The following is a 26,983-nucleotide window of genomic DNA, read 5'->3' as shown; positions in this document are numbered from 1 at the left end:
TTGTAAAATCTGTTCAATTTTACTTTATTAAATATTGTGGACACAAGTATAGAACGCAAAAGGGGAAAAAGACAAGAGCAATGCTCGATTAAAACATTTCTCATTAATCATGTGTTGTGGACAGACCGCTGCCTCATCCTGAGGGCTCACTGTTGACAGCAAGGCTGTCATCCTGTGACGTCCTCAGTGAGGATCGCGGCGCGAGCAGGACCAGCCGTCCTCTCCCCGCATTGCGTGTGTATTGTTTATATTATTTATTACCAATGTTAATTGTACCCATACCAAAGAGTAGTGATAAAATATACATATTCTGTTTGTGCCGTACATTATCCACGTTTCATTTGTGCGGACACAACAGTGGCGACGAGGATGGGATCCTCCTCGCGTAGGGGGGGATCCTACAAAGGACCGACGTAGCAAGGACCACCATCGCGGTTCCACCATCGCGCAACCGCCATCGCGCAGGATGGGCACGCTCGGGGCTTGCGCGAAGCCCCGAAGGGATCCTCACTCCGCTGCAGCGTATTCCGGCCAAGGCGAGGGGACATTCCGCCTTGGAGCGACGACATACGGCATCACCGCCGCCCGCTGCAGCGTCAACGGCTTACGACACCAGCATCATCGCCGAGCCCGGTGAGCAGGCACAGTGCTGAGGCATATCGACTGCCCCCTGTCCATCTTCATCGCCGGCGCTCCAGCTGCACAGGTGCATCTCGACGGCGACACCACTGTCGCCCCTGTGCAGCACCATCAATGTGTCCCGAGTGCACAGTCGTCATGCGCGGCATCACGGTCGCCCGCTGTGCACTCGCATCGTCATCATCATCACCATCATCCTGCGCGCCCTGCACAGCAGTTCACCGGCAGCGACATCACGGTCGCCCCTGTGCAGCGGTACCGGCTGAGCGGTCCAAGCGCGCGCGGCACCACGGCCGCCCCCTGCTCAGCCGCACATCGACGCCCCAACGGCAACAGCATCCGGAGAGCTGCCTCATCAGCATCATCGGCGTCCGGAGCAACAACACCAACACCAACACCAACAACAACAACACCGCAGCGGCTGCAACGGAACGAGCGAGCGCAGCACATCGGCTGCCCCCTGTTGCAGCCCGCAACGCTCATCCCGTTCGAGCGTTAGACACGGAGGCCGGTCAGCACTCTCCCCCGTTTTACACAGCGCCACTTGAGCCGTACGCTGGCCACGCCGGTTTTAATTACATTAAAACCGCTGCGTCGGCTTAAGCCGTACCAGCTTAATTAAAACGGGGAGATGTTGTGGACAGACCGCTGCCTCATCCTGAGGGCTCACTGTTGACAGCAAGGCTGTCATCCTGTGACGTCCTCAGTGAGGATCGCGGCGCGAGCAGGACCAGCCGTCCTCTCCCCGCATTGCGTGTGTATTGTTTATATTATTTATTACCAATGTTAATTGTACCCATACCAAAGAGTAGTGATAAAATATACATATTCTGTTTGTGCCGTACATTATCCACGTTTCATTTGTGCGGACACAACATCATGCTTTCAAGGTCGTTTTCTCATTTCACTTCACACTCGAAAACTCCTTCAAAAACGCTCTCAAACTAATCGCCACAATCCGTTCCGAACTTGTTTTCATCCACAAAATGACGTCATAAAGCGGTTTGCTGAGCTTTTGAATGAAAATGCACGTGCTTGATCCGGTATGTCGACGTTTGAGAAGATCGCCACCCCGTTTAAACCATTTATCATCATCCCCTCCAACGGTATCCCACCACCTGTGCCCATATCGTAGCCGTTACAAGACGGCGACAAACCTAAATGTCGCGGAATAGCTGATGAGTTCGAGCATCCCTCCCCCGTTTTCGCCACGATCTGATCAAGCTCCACCACGACCTGGAGAAGAACAGACACTAACGCGTGATCATCTCCGCGGCGCACCTTTGGGAGGCGAACAGTTTAAGCTCATCCTCCAACGGTAACAGACACGCGTGACTTGTACAGTGCTGTGAAGTGATTCGCGATACTTAGACGAAGCTTAGAACCATGTTGTCGCGTGGAAAGATCGCCACCGCGATCGTGCTCTGTACGATGGCACTGTTCTATCACGGTAATTACTCAACATTTAGCGCATTTCTTTACCGCAAAAAAACGGGGGGAAACTCGTGACTTTTCCAACGGTATCAAGGCCATTTCGTTGCGTTGTGTGTAAGCTCTCATCAAAAGCGAAAGTGTGCAAAGTGTTCGCGTTCCCGTTAGGTGCCGGAGAGTGGGGGGATAAAATTGTGGGAGCGATCGTGCAATCGTAAGCGCATTTTGCATGCAGCGTAATTACGTTCCGTTCTGCCGCCCGGTTGTGGGTGTTCGTTCTTCAAAGGTTAGGAAATTTTTGATCAACAACGATTAACAACGTACCACAGAAGATGCACCACGTTGGGGCATTGGAGACGTGCGTTTTCAAAGACGTGTGGTGGGATGAATCTTTGGTTGTTTGAACGATACCGGTTTACCTTGGACGTGGGAAGATGAGCCCCACATGTGTGTTGGATGATGGAAGGGAAGCGAATATGCAGGCATCTCCACCGTGAACAACAACATCAACGGGGGGTGGGGCATCATGTATAAATACCGCTCAAGGTCGAATATTTTGAAGCTTTCCGGTTTGTTTTTTTTTCTTCTGGTGGGCTTTCAGACATTTGCATGATTTGCATGAGGTTCGTCGCCATTAGTCACGGAAAAGGTGTTAATTTTAAACTCCGATGCATGCGCCCGTGGGGTGACATTGAACACCGATTTAATGTGGGACGAAATATTAGACGTTAATTATAATCGACCAGGAACCGAAACAGCTTCAATTCGCGTGATTCCGCGATCAAGTCATCATGCATAGTCAAAAATTGAATGTCCTCCAAAAAGGAGCTTTTTGTGCAATCTTCAAACGTCTTATCTTTACTATCACTATCTTTCGCTTCGCTTCACAGCACAGAGTCAATCGTGTCCGGAGAAAAATGGTCGCTACCCCGTTCCCGACCAGTGTGACGCATACATCGAGTGTGTGGTAAGTGTGGTTCCGACTCCGACGAGCATATATTGGACTATCAACTTCACAGTAACGCTTTCCCTCTGTAACAACAGGACGGTGAGCCACGGCGACAGCTCTGCCCGGACGGGTTGCTGTTCAACGACAAGGTATCGCTCTTCACCTACCCCTGCCAGTATCCGATCGACGTCGACTGTGGTAGCCGTACGCGCACGCAACCCCCCATCCCTACGGAGGACTGTCCGCATCAGTTCGGCTACTACAAGGTCGGTGATCGGGCCAACTGTGGACAGTTTAAGAACTGTGCCGGTGGTACCGCCTATGTGCTTGACTGCCCCACCGGGCTAGCCTTCAATTCGGCCACGTATCAGTGCGATTGGCCCGATCTGGTGGAGGACTGCGATGCGGAGGCGTACCTCGGCTTCAAGTGTCCGGCGCAGGCGCAGGGTCTGGTGCAACCAGTACGCTTCTTCCGCGCCCCGAACGACTGCCAGAAGTACTTCCTCTGCGTGGACGATAGGCCGCGGGTGAACTTCTGCGGACCGGAGCAAGCGTTCAACGAGCTGATCAACGCGTGCGACGGTGTCGCCAATGTGACTGGGTGTGCTTAGGGCCGCTTCACAGTGTGGACATCTACTTTCTAATACTCGATTTACGATGACTTATTAGGATTAATAACAACACAAAAGAAGAAGGATGTAGTTGACACCCCATGATCGCAGCAGCAGTATGAATAAAGCTCACGATCACCAAGAGAATACACGGGGGAAGGATTTCCATCCGAAATTGACTAGAATATGGAAAGTACCGAGAAAAAGGGGAAATGAAGGGGTCCTCCGGGTTATATCTTGCATTCTTCCCGATCACCATACAAAGTAGATATCTCCCGTGCAATCGTTTTTTGTATAAACGACCACTGTTTTGCTTGCTGGTGCGGTCGGTTCGCTTGCGCGATCGTTTTAATGCCGGGCCTATGAACAAGAAATCCATTATCCAGCACATGGAAGTCGTAACCCAGGATGCACATAATGAAGCCCTAATAAATGACAGAAAGAAACGAATTAAATATGATTTCTTGGGGGTATAAATGATCAAAGGCCCAACCTGCGTCATCTTATCCGCCTTGCCTTCCCAGCTTAACCGCTCATCGTACTCTGGCTCGTGCTTTGTGCCGACGTAGATCGGTTCCCAGTACGCGTACGCTCCTTCTCGCCATGCCGTCACGTGTATGTCCATCGTGTAGTCATCCTTCACTACCGCTAGCCACTCCACGTACCCCGGCACCGTGTGACAGTCAGAGCATATCTTCTCGTGAAACTTTATCGCATCGCCGCTCTGAAGATCCTCAAGCAGGTGGGCCTTATCCACTGGGACGGGGACGTCTTCTGCGACCTCAAACACTGGCAGTACGTAAACGGAGGGGTTGTGCAGTGTGTACTGATAGAAGGGGTGCGCGATCATGCGCAGGAACATCGGGATAAAGTTGGGATTTGGGTAGAGTTCGATGTCGCTCGCAAGTACAAAGTGTGTTCCGGCCGCTCTGCGCGCAATGTTACGACCCACGTTCACCGGGTAGGTTAAGTTGTTGGCTGCCCGGAAGGTAGGTATTGAGGTTTTATCGTTGCGGAGCAGTGAATTCCAGGCGTTCGTCGCATTAGTGCAATCTACGAGAGGGATGGATAGCAACTCCCTGTAGTACGATACTGGCCGCGTCGGAAGATGCTCAAACTCAAAGTAAAGATGAAAGCTCACGAAGTCACGCACCAGCGCTCTCTGCTCGTGACACTCCAACAGATACTGGATCAGAGCTACCGATCGGTCAAGATCGACTCCAGGCGCATACAGAGCGATACTGATTGGTGCCAACCATCGTTCCAGTAACGGGACGACATTGTCCAAGAAGGTGTAGTCACCATGCGTGGTGTAGGCTATGGTTTCATAGCAGTGAACCAACTGCTCTGGGGCGTAGAAGTTACGCAGTAGGTAGTGATCGCCGTGCGTTTCAAGCTGGAATTCATTCGACGGGGTATTGCAGTTCAGAATCGTTCTACGAATCGCAAAGAGAAAGAGAGGAAAGAGAATGAGCTCAACGGTTAAAGTGTCGCTAATTGTATCAATCAATAATGGCTTGTGTGGAGAGATTGGTAGAAGGTTTTAGGTGCTCTTATCGCACTGTTTGATAAAAGCCTGTAAAAGTCGTGCAGCTCTAAATGCACAACAGGTAAAGCAATTCATTCAAAATTACCACCAAAAAAACTGGAGAAAATAGTCTATCGAAAAGACGCCTTGTCATGGTGACGCTGCACAATACTTTGTATCGTGGAGTGTATTTTTTGGGGTCTGAAACACTGCCAAAACAAGTCGCTTTTGCCCTCATCAACTGATAACAAATGTCTGATTAGGGTACAGCGGGGTAAAACATTCACCGTGCAAATAACTTCAGCTCCTATACCATTAAAACTACCGCTACATGAAGTAGAGATGTTTACCAATCAACACACAGTGTCCCTCCTCTTTTACGCACACAATTCCTTCCCTATCTCTGCCAGAAGTACTTACTTGAGTCGGCGCAGCAGCGCTTCGCGGGAGGCTCCCTCCAACAGGTACTGGTTGCGTGCGTAGTTCCGATTGCCGTCCGCCGGAAGGTAGTAGTATCTGAGTAGACAGAACACCACGAAGGACAAGATCACTAGCAGCAGCAGCACCGTCCGGAGTACTGCCGAGCGGCGTGCAATCATCTCCACATCGGCTGGACGCAGCCGCTTACAAGGTTTCGAATTAAATAATGGACTACTTGATTCACTCGGTGGAATGTTTCAAATGGTTAGGAGAAGTTGGCAACGTTGCTATGGAGGCTTCGATGACTTAATAAGATTAATAACAACAATTAAGAAGGAATGTAATAGGCACCTCACGATCGCAGCAGCAGTATGAATAAAGCTCACGATCATTCAGAAAATACGGAGGCGTGTTTTCCATCAGGAATTGACTAGAATATGAAAAATACGGGAGACTGGGGAAGTCCTCCGGGTTATATCTTGCATCCTTCCCGATCACCATACAGAGTAGATATCTCCCGTGCAATCGTTTTCCGCATAAAGGCTCGCTGTTTCGCTTGCTGGGGCGGTCGGTTCGCTTGCGCGATCGTTTTAATGCCGGGCCGATGAACAAGAAATCCATTATCCAGCACATGGAAGTCGTAGCCCAGAATGCACATAATGAAGCCCTAAAAATGGAAAACAATTTCAATACAGCTTTTTCAACGTATAAAAGATCAAAGACCCAACCTGTGTCATTTTATCCGCTTTGCCTTCCCAGCTTAACCGCTCGTCGTACTCTGGCTCGTGCTTTGTGCCGACGTAGATCGGTTCCCAGGACGCGTACGCTCCTTCCCTCCGTGCCGTCACGTGTATGTCCATCGTGTAGTCATCCTTCACTACCGCTAGCCACTCCACGTACCCCGGCACCGTGTGGCAGTTGGAGCATATCTTCTCGTGAAACTTTATCGCATCACCGCTCTGAAGATCCTCGAGCAGGTGGGCCTTATCCACCGGTACAGGGACGTCTTCTGCGACCTCAAACACTGGCAGTACGTAAACGGAGGGGCTGTGCAGTGTGTACTGGTAGAAGGGGTGCGCGATCATGCGCAGGAACATCGGGATAAAGTTGGGATTTGGGTAGAGTTCGATGTCACTCGCAAGTACAAAGTGTGTTCCGGCCGCACTGCGCGCAATGTTACGACCCACGTTCACCGGGTAGGTTAAGTTGTTGGCTGCCCGGAAGGTAGGTATTGAGGAGTTGTCGTTGCGGAGCAGTGAATTCCAGGCGTTCGTCGCATTAGTGCAATCCAGGAGAGGGACGGATAGCAACTCCCTGTAGTACAATACTGGCCGCGTCGGAAGATGTTCAAACTCAAAGTAAAGATGAAAGCTCACGAATTCACGCACTAGCGCTCTCTGCTCGTGGCACTCCAACAGATACTGGATCAGAGCTACCGATCGGTCAAGATCGACTCCCGGCGCGTACAGTGCGATACTGACCGGTGCCAGCCAACGTTCCAGCAATGGGACGACATTATCAAGGAAGGTGTAGTCGGCGTGCGTGGTGTAGGTTATGGTTTCGTAACAGTGAACAATCCGCTCTGGAGCGTAGAAGTTACGCAGTAGGTAGTGATCGCCGTGGGTTTCAAGCTGGAATTCATTCGACGGAGTGTTGCAGTTCAGAATCGTTCTACGAATTGCAAAGAGAAAGAGAGGAAAGACCATCAGCTCAACAGTTAAAGTGTTGCTAATTGATTCAATCGATGACGGCGTGAGTCAGCCGGCGTGTGTGAAGAGAGCTTGGTGGGGGTTAGAGGAACTCTTATCGCACTGTTTGATAAGAGCCTGCAAAAGCCGTGCAGCTCTAAATGCACAACCGGTAAAGCAATTCATTCAAAGTTTCCTCCAAAAAAAACTGGAGAAGCATGAAAAAGCCTGGTCATGATGACGCAGCCTCATGTGACGCTGCACAATACCCTGTATCGTGGAGTGTTTTTTGGGGCATTAAACAACGCCAAAACAGACCGACTTCGCCCTCACCAACTGATAACAAATGTCTGATTAGGGTACAGCGTGGTAAAACATTCACCGTGCAAATAACTTCAGCCGGTTCCACTACCTCTCCAACCTCCACACTACATGGAGTGGAGATGTTTTACAATCAACACACAATGTCCCTCACACACTCGCCCGGAATATCACTGCCGGAAGTACTTACTTGAGACGGCGCAGCAGCGCTTCGTGGGAGGCTCCCTCCAACAGGTACTGGTTGCGTGCGTAGTCCCGATTACCGCCCGCCGGCTGGTAGTAGTATCCGAGTAGACAGAACAGCACAAAGGACAAGATCACTAGCAGCAGCACCGTCCGGAGTACAGTCGAGCGGCGTGCAATCATCTCCGCGTCGTCCGCACGCAACGGCTTATAGTTTGCTGTCATCTGATCGTTGTGCGATCAAACTGGGAGCTCTCGTAACAGCGGGTTCAAGTCTGATGTCTTTTCGGACGTACAGGCGAGAGAACTCCAATGTCTGGCGTGCAATGCATGTACGTTACACACACACGGACACAAGCACGATTGAAAAAGGGGGAGCAGAATTGATTGAAATCGTTCAAACTTTGCTCTCTCTCCTCCTGCTGCTGCTGCTGCTGAAGCTCTCTACCAACGACCACTCTAACACATCGATCACGTCCACAATTCAACAAATAGTGCGCCTCGATGCGGTGACAAAAGCATCACAAATTAACACCTCGGAATAGGCAGAGGGGGGGCCTTATGGTTCACATCCGCCGCTGGAGTCGTACCGCATAGCGTTACCGTTGTCAACTGATTACGGTAGGTTCAGAATGATCGGTTAGTGAGACCTGGCCAACCTGGCTGGCTTATCGTACGCTCACTCGCTCTTTCGCTCTCTCATTGCGATACACAAACGGTGTGTGCACCGATAAGATAAGGGTGGCGTTCAGTTTCATATCGGAATTATTACCACCTCCTTTCACCCCGCTGCTGTCTGTGAGACGGCAATCAAGGGTGAACCGGTCACTTTCTGGGTTTGATCGATTTCGGCGTGTTTTATTTTGTGAAATTATCGAACGGAGTCGTGGTAGCTTACGCATCATCACTTGGGAAATCTGTGCGTGGATGTTGATTAATAATGAGCTATTGATAACAAATCGGTTATCGGGTTCCATTGTACAGCCGTTAAACGCACGGCTTAACAACATGATCGTCATGGGATCGGATCCTCTTGGTGAGATTGGAATTGGAGATAGGAATCCGGAATATCTCTTGATCTTGAAGATATCCACACTTCTTGAAGCATATCTTCATCTTTTATAATAATGTTCAACATCCAAGCTATTCCAGTGACAGTCATCATGAACAAGCGGCCTTAAGTACTGTTTGAAATTGACAAACTTTCGCACATTCTTTAAAAAAGGAACACTTCTATGGAAATACATTTATTACTCCCGATGATTTCTCCGTGTCAGCCTCCCTCCTATTATTTCCTTCGTTTTTTTGTTTCCATTTTTAGACCTGTACACAATTAGTTTCCTACTACACCTCCGTCCTTACTTTGTTCGTTTCGCTTCTGGTACTGGATATTAGTTCTGTTGTGATTGGTTCGTACTGTAACGAAAGATCTGCCAAAATCTGCAAGCTACCCGAACGCTTTAAAACAAACAAACAAAAAACCATTACCAACAGCTAAATTAGGATCCCTACAGAAAACACAAATTGCCCTAACGCTCTGTCGGCTATGTACAATGAATAGTATAAACGATAGTGTGCTACGCTCCATTCTGCTGTCGTTACAGTGTATGTATCTGTCTATGGGAGTGATGAAATGAACCAGCAACATTTGCAGAATGTAACGGGATCTCTGTCCTAGCGAGCTAACTTTGTCGAGCTTTTAATTAGCAAGATACCTTCGATGATAGTAACTAACTTAATCCCCTAACGCTACAATATATGTACAGAAGGTTAACGTAATTTTTCGAAAGCTACATAGAAGGATAGAGCGCGAGAGAGAGAGAGTGGTTAGAAAATAGTGAATAAACAGTACGTAACTAATGCTCGTATAGTGATTAAAATATCCGCTAGTGTATCATGCAATAGGGAGAAAGAGAGAGACGGAGAGAAAAGGTTTCGAGCATTTCGGTAATCATGCTGCATCATATTGTAAGTGTATGTTTGTGTTAAACAGTTTGAATTTGATTTGATGGAGAGTATTAGGTTTTACATTCGCCCATCCTCTCTTGATCACTCTTCCATGTTGTAGTTTTTTTATACGCTTCGTGTGTTTTTTGTTTGTTTTAATTTCTTTTTTTTTAATGCTTTCAAAATTGATTTCAGTTTGTTTGGACTTTTTTTGTTTCATTCCTTTTCATTCATCAATTCTTTTCATTTTCCATTTTCCATCTCTTTTTTCTCGTGTTTTGCCCAAGTGTTGGTTCATGCTTATGCGCTTTTTTTATTTTTTACAATTTTGTTTTTCTTCGTACGAATAAGGCACTTACTATGGAGACGTAAAATAAACAACCGCTACCGAGACTGTGTATGTGTGCGTGTGTTATTTTAAAATTATTTTGCTTGTTTTCGTTCAATTGTTTATACAGAGTGTGTGTTTGTTTTGTGCCTGTTTTGGCTAAATGAACCGTAATACACATGTATTGAACGAGTAATGGGCAAAGGAAATAGAAGCCGCTAGGATAATGCTAATAGAAATGGTATTTTGTTCGTAGGTATCGAGAAACTTGGAAGAGAATAGCTATTGTTATCACACTACTTGGTTTATGTTTCGATATGTAACTAGTTGTTGTGTTATGCATATTTTTGCTTTAAGCTTAACCAGAAAAGACAGAGCAACATAGTATATAGCTTAGTGAAGAGTAAGAAGATTCTTAATTTGATAAGATTCTTTGTAAAAAAACACACACACACACAAAAGAAAAGAAATTTAATTGAAATATAAATGAACAACAAGAGTGAGATTCAGTGTGCAAAATAATGCAACAAAAAAAACAAAAAATAAACAAAGTAAAATAGAAAGAAATGTACAATAAATCAATAAATAAACATCAGAGTAATAAGCATAATACGCATTAAAAATGCATGCTTCTTTCTTAGTGAGTACGATGTATGGGGGGAGGATAAAATTATTGTTGCTCACATGTCTTTTTGTTTTGTTTCGTTTCCATTTCATTCCATTTCCTTGTATTGAACATTGTTCATTTCCGTTGCGAGATTCTCGTTTGCTTTAAACACGCCCGAGAAGCTCAGAACTCGGACGTCTTCTGGCGAACATATTTTAGATCAGTGCTTGGTCATTTCCTTGTTTCTTGTTAACATTAGTGATTATTTGTTGCCGAGTTTCGCCTCATTCTTCACACAAAACTGTGCGTTTTTTTTTATTTTTTGTAAAATGTCTACCAAGTTATTGTATGATACAGTGCGCATAATTGAATGCTTCAGTTTTATCGTCCATTACATTTAAGGTTCCTGCATTTAGGTTTAAAAAAACACAGACACAGATCGAACTGTGGATCATTGCAAACAGTTGTATAGGTCAGCTATGCTGGAACACTGATTGAAAAAAGGTAAATAAGCGGATTAAATAAATGGGCCATACATAGAGAACTCTTTTACCGGTTTAGAGCTCGAACAAAAAACACACACCAATAAACAGTCACTATGGACTGTGCAGACCAAGATCAATGACAAATCCAGGGCAACTGAGTGGTAAGACTTACTCCAGCTGGTTAATATTTAAAAAAAAACTAGTCTGCTTTTTAAAAATGTGGTTTGACCATTTATAATTGTTGGGTAAAAAAAGAACCAAAAGACAAATTTCTACTATAAAATCATCCCTATCAGTGGCTAGCTTTGCTATGGAGGCGTTTGGTAAAGTAAACCATTCCTATTGCACAATGCACTTTGAATAAAATTGCCACACCTGTGCACACTTATCCGCTTCTCCTATCCACACATCGAAACACATTGAACCATCGAATGAATGCGACTATGCGACTAGGGTGTTGCTGCTTCTATCGTGTGCCATTGCAGTGTGTTGTGTGCAGTATTGTGGTGATGGACAATGTGCTACCGCAGAAGAAGGATTTAACGAAGAAAAAAGGCTTCACCTGATCATGTCCTTCTCCTTTGCCAACTCTCAGTACAGACAGACATACATTCTATCACTAGGCCCCTGGGGAACTTCTGCCTCCGCATCTCCTTATCGAATTAAAATCGTAACTAAAGTGTCCTCAGGTAATATCACTTCCAGGAACGGGTCCACCCCCTTTCGTTCCCGCGATTTAGAGCTTCCCCACTGCCACCACAGCAGCGAGCAGAAGTTCGATCGCTGTTGGACGCACTCTTAAATAGCTATTTGTTCTTAATCCGAGTCATTGTGCTTGGTGGATGCATAAACATAAAACACACACACACACACACGGAGAGAAACATACACGCACGTATCTCGGCACACATATACGCGCAGACTGACTGGCTTACTTACTTACTTACACTTACGAAAATATGATTTCTTATACCCTGCAGACTTCCATACGGGGTCCTCGAAAACCCCATGGCCACGGACCGTGCGCTCATCGGCCCGTCATCGGCATTCAGCGGCGGCGTACGTAGCCCCTCGGTTTGCCCTTCTTGCGCCGGCTGCTAACGTGCGCCCGGTACGGTGGGCCGCCCGGTGCCGCCGACAGCAGCGACAGCGAGGACCAGCCGACCGCCGCCGACCCGAAGGACGATGAGATCATGGTCCGCGAGCGTCTACCAATAATACCACCACCACCAGGATCACTAGCACCATTACTACCGCCACCATTAGTACTACCGTTGCCAGCGGTGTCGCCGGCCCTATACTAATGTTGTTTCCCCTTCAACTATACAGCACAGCCCTTGCGCGTTCCGTACATGACCTGCAGCTCCGGGTAGATGATCTTCTTGATCAGTTGGTTCGTTTTCGCCGCGAGCATCGCCCGCTTCGGGTCCTTTTTCAGCACCTTGATGCCCGGCTTGTGCACCAGGAACCCGTTGTCGAGTATGTGAAAGTCGTAGTCGAGGACGCACAGTGCGTAGCCCTTTTGGGGGTTGTTGGGAAGCAGAAATTTGTTTGTTAGAGAAAAGGACACTCATTGAATTTGCATCCAAGCTTACCTGCGTCATCTTATCACTCTTCCCCTCCCAGCTTAACCGCTCGTCGTAGTGTGGATCGGCGTGCGTGCCAATGTAGATCGGTTCCCAGTGCACGAAGTACCCGATGCGTTTGCCAATGTGAAACACGCCCAAATCTAGCGAAATAAAAAGCATGGAGTTAGTTTTCTTCCTCATTTTAAAGAAAATCTCTTGCTAAAAGGACATACCGTCGGTTTCGTTGGCAGCGATCCATTCCTTCGACTTCGGCACGCCGTGGCAGCTCGAACAGACGCGCTTGTGGAACGGGATCGCCTTCCCGCTGCGTAGCAGCTCCTGCAGTTCCGCCTTATCACGCGGCACCGGTGAATTATTATCTACCTCGAATATTGGCAGAGGAAAGACTCTGAAAGCAGGGAGGGAGAGAGCGAAACTCGCTCGTCAGACAATGCTCACCAAAACGCACCAAGCTAGACACCAAGCGCCACATACCTGGGATTCTTACGCTGCAGCACCGGCTCGTTCCGGGCGATCATTTCGAGAAACTTGTGCACCAGCCCAGGGTTGGGGTACAATTCAATATCGCTAGCTAGAAGGAAATGGGTCATCGCCGCATCGCGGGCAATGTTGCGCCCGACGTTCACCGGGTAGAGCAGCTTCTTCTGCGTCTTGTACAGCTGCGCCGCCGACACGTTGAAGTACGGTATCGCCAGCGAGCAGTTGTACGGCGTGTCTAATACTTGATTGTGTTTAGGAACCTAAAATGTGAAGGAGAAGAAGGATTAGCATTAGTATGGAAGAGTGCGCCAAACTATGACAAGGATACTTTGTCATAGTTTTTCGACATTTTTTAAATACTTTCAGCGATTTAAAGGATTTTCCAAGTCACTTTCGAATGTGCACATCATTAGTCACCACCTCCGAGATGTTTTTCAACAGCTGTCAAATGGTGTATTTTCATCATTATGAAATTTCAATACTTCCACATGATTTTCAACATCTTGGATGTGGTAAATAATGATGTGCACATTCGAAAGTGGCTTGAAAACCCCTGCATTGTCAATTTCTCTAATATTTGTGAATCTGTCCCACAATTTCAGGGGTTTTCGAGTCAAATTCCGATGTCTACAATATTTTTCATTGCTTGCGAGATATTTTTAAACAGCTGTCAAATGTAGTTCTTGCATCACATTTATTTTTCAGGTCTTCCACATGATTTTCAACACGTCTCATGCTGGATTGACTTTAATAGTTCTTTGTGATGTGTTGAAAATTATGAGTAAGAACTGATATTGTATTATGATGCAAATACACTATTTGACAGCTGTTGAAAAACATCTTGCAGCCGGTGAATAATGATGTACACATTCGAAAGTGATTCGGAAACTCCAGTATTGATTATTTCTCAATTGTTTGGGTTGAATTGTTTATACAGGGTTTTACACGTCGTGATTGAATGTGCACAACATTATTCACCGCCTGCAGTATGTTTTTCAACAGCGGTCAAATGTTTTCTTTGCATAACAGTAATTTTTCAGATTTGTACGCATGATTTTCAACACATTTCAAAAGAACCGTCAAACTCAAACCGACTTGAGGTGGGTTGAAAATCATGTGGAAGAACTGTAGCATTATCGTGATGTCAATACATCATTTGACAGCTGTTGAAAAACATCTTGCAGGCAATGAAAATGATGTAGACATTGGAAATTGATATGGAAAACCCTGTAAATTGTCTATTAAACGTTGGAAAGATTCGAAATCGATTGAAAAATTGTCAATAAATCGACCAAATCATACAAAAAGCGTAGAAAAACAGTGACAATCCTTGCAAAAAATCCCTTAAAACGGTCATACTTACGAGTTTTGGAATATGTTTACTACTAAAATAAATATGAAATGTGACAAACTGTCGGACTAAATGACTCTCTGGTATGCAGTCTCTTAGATACTTTATCGAATTGATCGTCGGCACAAAGTCCGTGCCGGGTGCGTGAAGCGCAAGGCTGACTGGAGCGTTCCACCTGCAGAAAGAAACAAATATAGAATTAATAAAGCTCAAGATCGATGTTTTGCTCAACCAATTGTTCTCCGTTACCGTTCCAGCAGTGGTACCAAATTGTCCAGAAACGTGTAGTCGGCGTGCGTCGTGTAGGTGATGGTTTCGTGGCACCGCAGATCACCGTGCTCCGCCCGGATGTAGTTCCGCATCACCCAGAAGTCGCCCCGCTGCCCGATGTACGGCTCGTAGTCCCGGTCGTGGCAGTTGAGCAGCGATCTGTGTTGGAAGAAGGAGAATCGGTTAAGGCGCTCGTTGCTTCCCAAGGAGTCCCTAACACAGCTTACCTCAGCTTCACGTCAGCATCCATGGACGCGGTGGTGGAAAAGATATCGGTACCGTTGAGCGCACCGGTCGCACCACCACCGACGCTTACGGGTACAATGCCACCCGCAGCCACCACCACCTGCTGCTGCTGCTGCTGACCGTCCTGGTAGAGCACATCGCCCATCTTCCGGACGGTGCTCCGCTCCGTTGGCACATCGAAACGACTATCGTCTACATTAAGATTACTGTTATCTACATCGCGCGCTTCCAGCATCAACTGTTCCTGCTGCTGCTGCTGCTGCTGCTGATTGCCACCGCTCTGTGCGAGCTGTCGCGTCTGCTGCAATTGCTGGGACACTTCCTGCACGCCAATCTGCAAAGCACACATCGGGAAGAACAACAAGGGGGTTCTCGCATCAATCATACAGTTTCGCAATCAACCCCTTTTTCCCTTTGTCCACGCCTTGTTGACCCAATTTTCCACCGCCCGATTCTCGCTGAAATCGCTTTAAATCGCAAAATCACGTTCGCAAAACGGCTCTTCCCACATGGCCCGAAGAATGCCAACCTGCAGCTTCGCTTCCTGTCGCTTCTGTCCCGGGCGAGCTTTATGCCTTCCTTTCCTCCTACACCAGGGCAGGGAAGAGATTTTCGGACGCAACGGAGACACACAAAAGAAGGACGGTGCATAAGCAATGTCTTTCGCAAATGACATACATCCGTCCCGGGAATGCTCTCTCCTCTGGCAGTCCATCCTCTCCCGGGTAAACGCGGCACTGGCGTCCATTAATGCGCGGTACAGACCAAAAGCTTCGTCGGTCATTTGTATTCTCCGCGTAATAGCGCACGCTGCCAGGAACACGTCACATTGGCAACTTAATTCGGCGTCTCTTTACCACCCCCTCCTCTCCCATTTCGTTTCGCTCCTCGCCCTACATAATTGATAGCCGAGGCCCGATGTTCGCAATGTCAGCGGACGGATCTCTTGTGCGCGCTGTGCAAATATTTATCATCTCGCACGACGTCGTCGTCTGCGTGCCGGCGTTTTTCCCAAAAAAAAAAATGGAACCACACAGGCCAGACTTACGGTAAATATGACACGGCCTATAAAGAGTGATTGCCAAACCTGATCAAACCAAAAGCACACGCGTAAAGCACAGTTTAAAACGAGGGCGTGTGTTTGCAAAGACAGAAATGATCAAATCCACGACAACACACAACAAAATGTTGTCCCATGTCCGAGAAGAAGAAACGAAATAGGCTCGAGATGACTGACCGGAGATCTGAGCCGAAGCTTTAAAGTTTAACAGCATCCTCGGTATCGGATTCCGTTAGGTCGCAGAGTAAAATATTGGCAAACAAATAAATTTCTTTTTTAAAACAGCAAAGCAAAGATAAAGCCGCGAAACAAAAAAAAAACTTCTATCGAAAAGTTTTTGGGCTTTCTTGGTGGCTCCAAAGACTCCGATCCTAATTGGTGTGCCTGTGTGCTGGAGCAACACTATAGTGTGTTCTTCAGCACTGAGATTTTTTGCCAGTCTGCGCGCGCCCATCGATTTACGGCTTCCTTCGGCCAAAGAATGGCCCAACAAAATTTATTTATGCTAATTGCCCCACCCGATCGATAACTGGCGCGGGGGACACAGCAACTCTAACGGTATCCCGGTTCACGATAGATTGGGCTCGTGATGATGGTGTTGTTCTTGCCGGGGGGGTTTGGGCACTCTTCTCACTATCCGCTCTGAAAGAATCCCATAGTGTGGCGCTGGCCGGATAGACAAATGCTCTAGATGCGCTAGAAACCGACGGGCTCCGGGCGGTTTGGTTCCTCTTTAAGCGATATAGAAGACGTCGTGTGTAAGAAATAAAATATCCATAAAACACCCCCAAAAAACGCGAGAGAACGTTCATCCCCGTTCGTCTGTCATAAAAAAAAACGCAGAGCTAGCTTGCCAGCCAAGCTTGGGTAGCTTCAAACCACATGGTTCATCAGGGTTTCACCGCCATCACACCGTTTGTCGAATATTTGAATATTCATCAGGCTCGAAAAGAACTAAAACTTTCTAACTCGCAGCCAGCCAGCAGTTTGTGCTGTTAGTTTGTTGGCGCAATCCTATTTTTAGCCAGAGGATCGCTGTTACCTGTTCCGATCCGTACACTGAGACTTGCAGCGGACATGTACCGCGTCGTGCAAGTACCACCGCTGCCGCGCTGCTGCTGCTGCATCCCCATTTAAAATCGGACGAACAACGCAACATGCAATCACCTCACGTACGCTGCGTCGTCGACACCATTAGTCATTTTTGCCATTTACGATCGCCACTTGCACGCACGCACCGCAGAGTTGACTGACGAATTTCGACATTAAAAATCCCCCAAAAAAAATACCCCCATTCCAACTCGGCTGCTGTCCAAATGTTTCATTTGAACCGTGTAAAGAATGAACGAGCGCGAGTGAGCAATTTCAGACGAACGGATATGTGCATGTGTGTGTATGGTTTGTGACATTAAACTTCATTAGGCCGCTTGCTAATGTGCCTCGTTCCGAGGGCAACGTGTGCTGAAAGCATGGAACCTTACGTCAACAGCTCGGTTTTTCTTACCCCATTTTCTTGAATTTTTAACACTAAAGTGCTGTGTCCTTGCTGGACTGATTGTTGCGCCTGCTGCTGCTGCTGCTGCTGCTGCACCTCGTACAGTTGCTGCTCCGCCTCGAGCAACCGCTGCTGGGCGGGCGGTAGATACTGTTTGTACTGTTCGGCGGCTGCCGCCGGCTGCTGCTGCTGCTGCTTCAGCACCTCATCCGATATTATGTAGGACGGGCCGAGGGCAAAGTTGCCGCTCCCGATCAGCAGATGGCTGGCGATGTACAGCACCACAGCCACGTTGATCAGGATGCTGCAGCGCAGAAGCCAGTTGCGACGCATTCTGATAACGTTCGGGAGCTTCAGCTTGGGGCCGGTTTTGCGCACTACTGGCGGTGCACACTGAAGGGTAAGGGGTTGGCGTAAAAAAAGTGGTATGGTATGCGCTAGTATGCTAGTTGCAGCGGGGAGTGCTCTTAATGAACTCTCCTGTTGCTTGGGTAGGCTCTAGTTGGTCCAACGGATCTGGCAGGGTTCGTCGTTTGGTTCGTGCGGTGAGAGATTGAGTAATCTCCAAAATTTGTTGAGAGTATGATAGGTTGAGAGCAGATTGATCCAGCTCTAGTTGTGTCCTCGACGTCTTCCAAGCAGCAACAACATCTGACACTTAAATCCCAATGACTTGAAAGCACATTCAATCACACAAAGCTCTCGACGACTTCTCGGCGAACCTATGTCATCGTTTTTAATATCCCGTGCCAGTTTCTGTAATCCACAGTACGACCAGGCGACGCAGAATTCCAGCATCCACACCGATGAGTCTACAAAGTAAGAAGAAAGAAAAAAAGAAGAGAAATATATGGGAAATCAGTATCGGAAGGCATTAAACGCGACGGTGTGACGCAGTACTGCGTCAGATGAAATGAAGGGAACACGATTATTATTGTTGTTGTACATACTCCAAGCCCTCTTCTTCCTCGCTTCTAACCCGCTTCTGACAATCCGGCTGTGACCCACTCAAAATGCACGCGCGTCAGAATCGCGCAATTGATTCATCATCCATTCAACATTCGACATCGATCGTTTGGATCGGTCGGCCGGCACAGCATTTGCCAACTCCAATGCACAATTGTGTGTGAGAGGTTCTCCACGGGTCTGATTGTTCTCCGGACGGATTCAAATTCACCTCGAGTGATGTCAGCACGTAGCTGAGCTGGAAGTACAGAACATTGCTCCAATGTGTTCCCATCTCTAGACAGTGATCGCGTGATCTTCCCCGCGATCGCTAAACCTTTTCTGACACGTTGACCATTCGGAGCCTTCTTTTTTGCTGTTGCCACTACCTGCTACCTGGGGATGAGTTGTGGAGCCTTGCGAGAAACACCAATGACTCAGAGCTCAGAACAGTGCTTCTTCCGTTGTCCTAAGCCGTAGCCCCAGGATTGGCGTACAAAACATAATCACCGCTTGGTGAGGTTGATGTCATCTTCATCTCTTTGGAAGATCATAGCGAAAAGGGGCTATCGTTGAGGTTAAGGTTGAAGGTTGCGGTTGCAACAAAATATCTAAATGAGAGGGCACAAAAAAAAACACGGTCCCATAAAACAACACCACAAACGTATGCGCGCTGCTGCTGGTGGGATTGTAAAACTGACATCATATGAAAAGGCTTGGTGCTAAATGGGGTTTAATCTCCAAGGCTTAGGAGGATGTGTTCTTTCCTGTGTGTATTTTTTTTTGTTGGAACTGAATTCCAATCATGATGCTTGACATCGAGTAAGTTTGCTCAACGGCTCTGCAAAATCTGCAACACCTGCACTGCGTATTACACATTAGCACTCAACCCGTAGCAGCACTCAATTTCTGCAACCAATTTCCTCTCCGCACCATTGGCGTGGTGGTGGCTAATGATGTTGAAATTATGATCGTTTATCCCGACGCTTTGAGGCGTAACACTGGGGCTGCTGGCTGCTCTACCGCTCTTCACACCGTCTAATGTGCGAAAATTCCGAAGAAAATACCAATTAAACGGCTTTCGACACTGCCCGGACGTGACTTTCCGGGCTTCCATCAATTTGCCATTGCGTCCAACGAATGCGCAGTTACTTTTCTCAACGCTTGGCGGACCCTCCACCACCCTCAGGGCTGGAAAAGCTGGACCGAAAAGGCCAAGAATTATGCCCGCTTTCTGCTTCTACTGCTCCACAAGTCATCGTACCTGGAGAGCGCGAGTACGACACAGCTTCCCGCAGTTTTTACTTCCACACCGGAACCGGCACAATAGCGAAGAAATCGTAGAAAAACGGAAGTTCGCTTCAAAGTACAGAGCAGCAAACCGGCGTTTAGCTTAGTTTCTTGGAGGGGTAGAAAACTTTGCCTTATCCCTCGCGCGGAGAGCAAGTTGCGTCCATCGGTTCGCATAATCATGGGAAAACTGCAGCAAAGAACGCTCGAGACGATGACGAATTAAATAACATTTAAATTCTAGCGCGCTAGAACACAGACTTCGCTCAGCACCTCCCCCCCGGGGTGCGGCTTAACTTCGGGCGCCATCAAAGCGCGTGCTTGTCTCAACCTGGGAATCATCACACGCCGTGCAACTCTTGCACCACTACTGCAGTTGCATAATGATGTGCGCGCGCTTCGAATTGGGTCGTCGCGGGGTGTGAGAAGGTTCGCTAGTGCAACGATGTGCTGCATCTAACAGGGCGAGGTGCATTCTTTATTCCGCCTGTCGTCTGTCGCTATTTTCATGCAGATGGTGGCGCCACTTATGAATGGGAGCATGTAGACTTCAAGATAGACAGATTCACACGTGCAATCGTGATGTGCGCTAGACGAGAATGATGAATTACTGTCGATGTTAGAAACCATCAGGAGGAATCGAGGCAACCCGTAAGTCTCTAATTCTGTGTTACCGTATTCAAAGCGTAATTCCGTGTAAATGCCCAGTCAGTGTGCAAACTTTAGGCGTCATAAATTTCCCACCGCGCTCCCACCGTTCGCGTTAATAAATGGGGGAAAGGGGCAACAGATCCCCAGCGACCCATGGTCAGGGTCAATGAATTACTAGCCCTAGCCAGTGCCACACGACCAGCACGATATAGTGCCCCGCCTCGGGTTTGACGGCACACATGTGTTAGCGTATCGACTGGAAGACGACGACGACGACGACCGTTGTTTAGTAGGATGTGCACGTTTGAGGTTTTATGATGTGCCAAAAGCTACTCCACTTAACGCTCGTCGAAAGCAACCTTTCTCACTGAGGAGGGGCACTGAGTGGATTAATGCCAACTTTTTGCCAACCCGCCCCAAAATGAGAAAGAAATCTTATCCAACAGGTGTGTTGTTGCTTGCGGCGAGAGAAGTTACAAGACCGTACCGCTAAGCTTTAATCGGGCTCACCACGTAGTAGCGTGATCTATGTTCGTTCTGCTTTAGGACATGCATTTGCCTCTGGCAATGGAACATGGAACTTCTCATACTTTCTACTTGTGTGTAGATATTCGCCCAAAAAACAAAATAACATTTCAGGTCTTTATCTTTAGGGCCAAAAAGTTCGATTCATCATCGACGGCTCGGTAACGGACGACATGTTTGCACAGCAACCTTTCCAATTAATCACACTTTCCTGATTTTCCCCGGGAGGGTTTTCATGCATCATTCACCATTCCACTGGGGATTGCTTCGGTGGAAAATTTTCTTCTACCATTTTCTGCCCCCCTGGTCCTTACTACTTTCGTGCTACTCGTGTCCGTGACATCTGTCCAAAACAAACCCAGCTCCAAAACTCAATGACCCCAGCGCGGTCCCGAAGGGAAAAGGGATCAAAAAGTTACCGCCCGCCAGGGTGTCCATTGACGGCAGCAACCGAGGCGAAAGGCATCATCATGTTTCTTCCATCTTTCTTTTGCGGCGTTTGCTTCCGACACACATCAATCGCCGGGAGGCGGAGGGGGCGGTTTTGCAAGATGCATGATGGACATTCCATCTTTGGGTTCGGTTCGGTTCCGGTGAGAGATTTAAGGATTGACTTTTTGGGCTTAACACGTATCCCAGGCGTCTCTTAAAGCCTGAACAAACACACACACATAAAACGGTAAGCAAGAATGCTGGGTGTATTTTGTTGGAAACGATAGCATAACTACAGGCGTTTAGTGATGCGGCGTGCATAACTTTGCCGTGCGGAAATGGACGGCGGCGCCTTAAGTTATGCAAACTGCTCAACAAAACGCTGCTTTCACCACCATTTAACGCCATATTCACCTTTTTAATCAACTAATAACCACCCCAAAACGTTCACAACTGGTCTCTTCCGTGCCTTTTTCTACTTAATATACTGTTCTAGCGTTGCGTTTTAAGTGCCGAGGACTCATTTACCACTTTGTTTACTTTATAGTCGTCATCATATTATGCATATTATCCGTCCCTATCGCGTTAAACTCTTAACAATCAACACCAATAACACCCTTCCCCATATCGATGCCTGGACCGTCCGTTTTATACCAATTGAGCTACGCATTACGCTAATCTTTACCGAATCAATAACCCCCGCGAATCGCCCAATCGCAAAACACACCGTGCGCTGCGGACCGTTTTGATGCAGTTTGTGCAAATATATGCACGAGCTTCGGCGGTACTTCAACTCATCTGGGTTCTGTCTCCTTCTCTCTCTCTCTCTCGCTGCAAAATTCCTAGCGGTATCCAATCAATGTCAAGTGTGCTGGAGTGGTTTTGCCAAACGGCGGTCCTTCTTCGCATCATCATTTGTTCTTTGATGATTTAGCGCCCGTTTGTCGCGCGACCGGCCATTCGATCATTAGGTTCCGATGAGCAGATCCGGCATTATCTACCTCATCATTACTCACGCTGACGAGTTGGTACGAATGAGGGGGGAGGAAGGAGGCGAAGGCACATAATGCACATCTATTTGTGCGGCACTCTCGGCACGGCACTGACTGATTGAATGTTTGCTTTTGCAAGAAGCGTTCGACAATATGGCTTTTGGCCCCGTACCGACCGACGATGGGTCGGAACAATTCGCGGATTGTTGAGGAAGAAGCACTGAGCGAGGAGATCGTTCAATAAATAAACCAACTCCCCCCCAGCGTCTACCACTACCAGACGACCAAATCAAAACTTGGTAATGTTTGCAATGCTTACCCGCGCTAGTTTTTGCTCCTTCCTTCTAATGCATCCGCTGTTGGTGATGCATTCGGTACCGCCGTGGGCCCCACGGGGGCACATCAGTTCCAGCACAAGGTTCGGGTGCTTTACTCCCGCTGCAACTGCTGCTGCTGCTGCTGCTGGCGATAAGGTGCTGGTCCACCGTGGTGCGGATGATGAGGCAGGCAATGATGGCGTTGACAGCAATTACAATCCATTTGTCGTCTGCAGCTGATACGAAGGGCTTATCCGCTCGATGCGCCCGGCCACAATCAGAACGGGAATATATCAGTATCCTGTGGGAAAAACGAGGGAAGAGAAAGAGACCAAACATGAAAAGGATATTAGAAAGAATGTTTCAATGACAGCAGCAGCAGCAGCAGCAGCAGCAGAAGGGAATGGAAATGAGATAAACCGTTTGATTGTTCTATCCAATGTCTCTCTCCACACACAAATGAACTCGTTTCCGGTTGGTTTCTGGTTGGTTTAGCATGTGCATATTTTATAACACACACACACTCTCTCTTTGTTATAATGCTCTTCCAATGCGGTAGAGCCAATGAAAGCGCTAAAAGAAAAGGAAGGAAATGATTAGCTCATTTTTCATTTCCCTAGACCCTGGATGATTTTGCATTCATAACGATCGGGGAAAAAAAGACACGGCTAATAAAACCATCAAACCCGCCAATTCGCTAAATGGGTAAAATTTGATAATAGCACACTCTTCCTCTACGGGTACGAGTGGGTGTGTGTGTGTGTGTGTTTATGCATCGATTCGCGTAATTGAAGCCTCTCCGCTTATCGGTGGAGGGAAATTTGTTGGATGTTGGAGCCGTACGCAGCGGCACTGGCAATCTCTTTGCATAATTGAACGTTTAATTAACCGACACACACACACCTGGCGACTACAACGCACACACACACACAGGCTTTAGCGCAGCTCAATTTGATTTTCCCGACACAAAAGCGCGTGGTGGTGCGCCACCAACCACGTGGGCGCGCGGAAATAATGGGAAAATTTGATTTCATCGATGGGAGATGGGCTGCTACGGCTACTAATAGGAGGATAAGGAGGACTGCAAACACATACACACAGAAACGCGGTAACAGCGATAAATTAACTCAATTAAATGATAAATGGGGCAAAAGGGCCAGCGGTAGCGCAAGGAAGATGCATAAAACCCTTTCAGCGCTAATGTGACAGCACGTGACAGGCGCGTTGCGTGGAAAAGGCGGAAAAAACCAGCAACGCGGTAGTGTAGAGTCTACTCTACGGCACCGATAGTGGATTAATTATAATTCATAAATCCCGTGCCATGCAGCGCGCCAAAACGAGCGTAAAGTGCACCCTCTCCCTCTTCGTGTTTGGGAGAAGAGAAAAATGAGCTTCAAAGCGTGTCAAAAACGATGCGCTTGATGGATTGGATGAACGCTTACCACAGGTGATTGTAATAGAAATGCATTAATCTTAATGACTTGCAAGCACGTACATAACTGTGTGTGTGTTTTCTCTACCAGCTTCTGTTTCCTTTTAATGAATCTTATTATTTCTCATGTTGCCTTTTTGTTGTTGCTTCGCCCTTTCTCGATTGTAAGAAAGATTAATCGATACTCGTGCCGTTGCGGGTTATGATGTAACCTGGGTAAGGTAATACACACACACCAGGCAGTAAAACCAATTAACACGTCCAACACTCCTGGAACAAGCCGGTTGAGGCACCGGAGACAATTAACGCAGCTCACGGTAAGGGAAAAAGGGAAAAAACGCTCCACAAGGTGTCCTGCTATTTCTCTTATCCTTTTCGCCAATAGTGCGTGGAGGTGTCTTGCAAAAGTTAATTAAATAGATAATAGTGTGCACCAATCGAGATGGAATCGTGGCAATCGACGATCACGCGCAGCCAGACAAAGACACCAAGTGTGCAACCTGTTTTACGCAAGCAAACAACTCACGGTACCGTTGCGCCCTTTTCTATGTACAGGGGTGAACAAAAAAAACACACACACACACCCCCTGAGAGTCTCGTTTTCTTGCTCTGCTTGGCTTCTTTTATCCCACACGAACACAAGTGCAGGCATACACCATGCCGCTTTCAATCAAAGGCTCGGGGTGCAAAAGAGTCGACGGAGTCGACGCTATAAATAAGTTCGCGGCTCATTAATATGCTGCTTAACGGGGACTCGCGCATGCCAAAAGCCGCCTATGCCAACCCTTTGGACCGGTTTCCCTTTTTGCATTACCTGTTTTGTAGGGGTGCGGGAGTAAGGCTGTAGTAACAGTGACAGGACAAGCGGGGGAAAAAAGCGGCAGCTCCGGAATGAAAGTGAACTACACTGTGATAGGTTCAATTCGTTTCCGATCGATTCACGGGCATTCACTGATCTTAATGACGGACGTCCGGAAAGTGCAACACACAACCCAAAAGTGTTGTAAAACCAAACACAGATGGCCAATTCCCATGTGGTGCGTCACACAATCAACAGGACGGGCCCATCTGAAATTAAAACAGGAAATTAAATCAACGATTTTATCCTCCCTCTCCAACCTACGCAGTAGTGCAGTGCTCCTCAATAAAGTACACTACTTTATGCATCCCTTTCGAGGCCCGGAAAACCGGAAATGTACGGATGCCAACCGGCGGACGCCCAAGCCAACAAGTTACGCACGATATCTTCCCAGGTACTGGTACGTCGCGTCGGAAAGGACTTTTGGGCTCTCCACTATGGCGCGTGAGCGCGTGTCACAATGCATAAAATGTAACCGTTGCGCTTTGGACAGGTTGCATGCATGTGCCCCCCCCCCCCCTTGAGTGCGGGAAACACGGTTGTCGTTAAAACTCGGCGGGATGCCATTTTGCATTTGCGTGCGTGTGTGGGGTGCTGCGTTTTCTGGCGTGTCAGGCGGGAAAATTCACACGAAAGTGCGTGTTTACTACAGCGAGTGAAACAGAGGGAGAGTGTGTGTGTGTGTGCAAAGATGGGTTGATGTTATGGCGCACTTTACGTTGTACTATTTCCATGTGTAGTCTTCTTGTACACGCTTCTGGATGATGAAATGCAAATATGAAGAAGAGGTGGAAACCAGGGATTTGCAATGAAAGAATGTTTTGGATACATTTTGTTAATTTAATTTAAATTTAAATTTAATTTAACTTAACAATAATTCATGCAGATCTTTAATCTATACGACAATGTCTTCTTCTTCTTCTTCTTCTTCTTCTTCTATTTGGCATAGCGTCCTACGCGGACATGAAGGCCTATCCAGACTTTCGAGACTTAATTCATTACCACGTAGCCGGAAGTCAATCCTTGCTACGGGGGCACGGTCCATTCTAGGCTTGAACCCATGACGGGCATGTTATTGTATCGGTCTAGTTGACGACTGTACCATGGGACCATGCTTGGCAATGTATCAAAATCAGATATCCTATGTCAACTCAAACATTACTTTTGGCAAGATCTTACAGCCCACATCATTTCAGGCAGATATAACTTGCTGACTAGTTGAAGTATACTTCTTCTTCTCTGGCTCAACAACCGTTGTCGGCCAAGGCCAAGGCCTCTACTACTAGTGGAGCATGGCTTTCAGTGATTTATGGATTACCCCCCATAGCAGGATAGTCAGTCCTACGTATGGCGGCACGGTCCATTTGGGGCTTGAACCCACGACGGGCATGTTGAACCCATGACAGGCTTGAACCCATGACGGTCTACTTAAAAATAACTAGAAAGATCAACTTAATAGTTCGTTTCTAAGGCAGTTTTTAAAGGATTGCACTGAGGCTTCAAAATCAAACAAATGACGAACTTCGTTAAACACCCTAATCATGGAGTTGAGGGGGTCTCTAGATCCACATCCAGTGTTAAGTCATACGAGTTAACGACTGTACCACTGGAGTTGACGACTGGAGTTGAAGTATACAATAAAGATAAATAAGAAAATTACGAATAGAGGTAACTTAAAAACAAAATTGTGAATATTGGATATATTTTTTCAGAAATTGAGAAAATTGGGAAGTTTGATGCCTCAAACGACAGGAAATTGAATTCCAAAATAGATTAATATACCTATCAATGAAGGTAACTTTTCGAAATTGCCTACTATTGTTCTACTAAACCGTGCATCTTTTTAACCGTTGAGTCAACGCAATACAAACAACAACTTTAATAACTTCCTTAAGGTCTAGTCTAGATGACT

The 26,983-nt window shown here is 47.2% G+C and overlaps 3 protein-coding genes across 10 annotated transcripts in view; 1 reads left to right on the top strand and 2 right to left on the bottom strand.

Annotated features, from left to right (window-relative positions):
• Positions 1–1,923: 1,923 nt before the first annotated feature.
• Positions 1,924–3,777, top strand: LOC120960206 (protein obstructor-E). The gene is made up of 3 exons (XM_040384239.2): positions 1,924–2,089; positions 2,961–3,037; positions 3,115–3,777. The coding sequence occupies exons 1-3, from the start codon at positions 2,026–2,028 to the stop codon at positions 3,628–3,630; spliced, it is 657 nt and encodes a 218-aa protein (XP_040240173.1). The 5' UTR covers positions 1,924–2,025; the 3' UTR covers positions 3,631–3,777.
• Positions 3,778–3,824: 47 nt separating this feature from the next.
• LOC120960204 (beta-1,4-glucuronyltransferase 1-like) lies at positions 3,825–8,404 on the bottom strand. 6 transcript variants are annotated; one of them, XM_049609807.1, is made up of 4 exons: positions 7,778–8,404; positions 6,330–7,249; positions 4,124–4,146; positions 3,825–4,055 (listed from the first exon to the last, which is right to left on the bottom strand). In XM_049609807.1, the coding sequence occupies exons 1-4, from the start codon at positions 7,993–7,995 to the stop codon at positions 3,861–3,863; spliced, it is 1,356 nt and encodes a 451-aa protein (XP_049465764.1). In that variant the 5' UTR covers positions 7,996–8,404; the 3' UTR covers positions 3,825–3,860. The 6 variants fall into 6 exon arrangements, with proteins under 6 accessions (XP_049465764.1, XP_049465763.1, XP_040240170.2 ...); XM_049609806.1 differs by having other exon boundaries at positions 4,124–4,411; positions 6,595–7,249; positions 7,778–8,400; XM_040384236.2 differs by lacking the exon at positions 4,124–4,146 and having other exon boundaries at positions 6,307–7,249; positions 7,778–8,403.
• Positions 8,405–8,982: 578 nt separating this feature from the next.
• Positions 8,983–26,983, bottom strand: part of LOC120960203 (beta-1,4-glucuronyltransferase 1) — an 88,552-nt gene continuing 70,551 nt past the window's right edge. For all 3 annotated transcript variants that reach the window (XM_040384231.2, XM_040384232.2, XM_049609805.1), the window contains exons 3-11: positions 22,783–23,081; positions 17,638–18,440; positions 15,055–15,407; positions 14,807–14,986; positions 14,570–14,732; positions 13,201–13,466; positions 12,939–13,114; positions 12,733–12,866; positions 8,983–12,656 (exon numbers count right to left, since the gene is read on the bottom strand). In XM_040384231.2, the coding sequence (XP_040240165.2) occupies positions 12,459–12,656; positions 12,733–12,866; positions 12,939–13,114; positions 13,201–13,466; positions 14,570–14,732; positions 14,807–14,986; positions 15,055–15,407; positions 17,638–17,961 (1,794 nt within the window). In that variant the 5' untranslated portion in view covers positions 17,962–18,440; positions 22,783–23,081 and the 3' untranslated portion in view covers positions 8,983–12,458. The remainder of the gene's footprint in view (positions 12,657–12,732; positions 12,867–12,938; positions 13,115–13,200; positions 13,467–14,569; positions 14,733–14,806; positions 14,987–15,054; positions 15,408–17,637; positions 18,441–22,782; positions 23,082–26,983) is intronic.

This window comes from Anopheles coluzzii, chromosome 3, assembly GCF_943734685.1.
Source record: "Anopheles coluzzii chromosome 3, AcolN3, whole genome shotgun sequence".
Classification (NCBI taxonomy): Eukaryota; Metazoa; Arthropoda; class Insecta; order Diptera; family Culicidae; genus Anopheles; species Anopheles coluzzii.
Note: the sequence above shows the minus strand (reverse complement) of the source record. Positions and strands in the feature narration are given on the sequence as shown.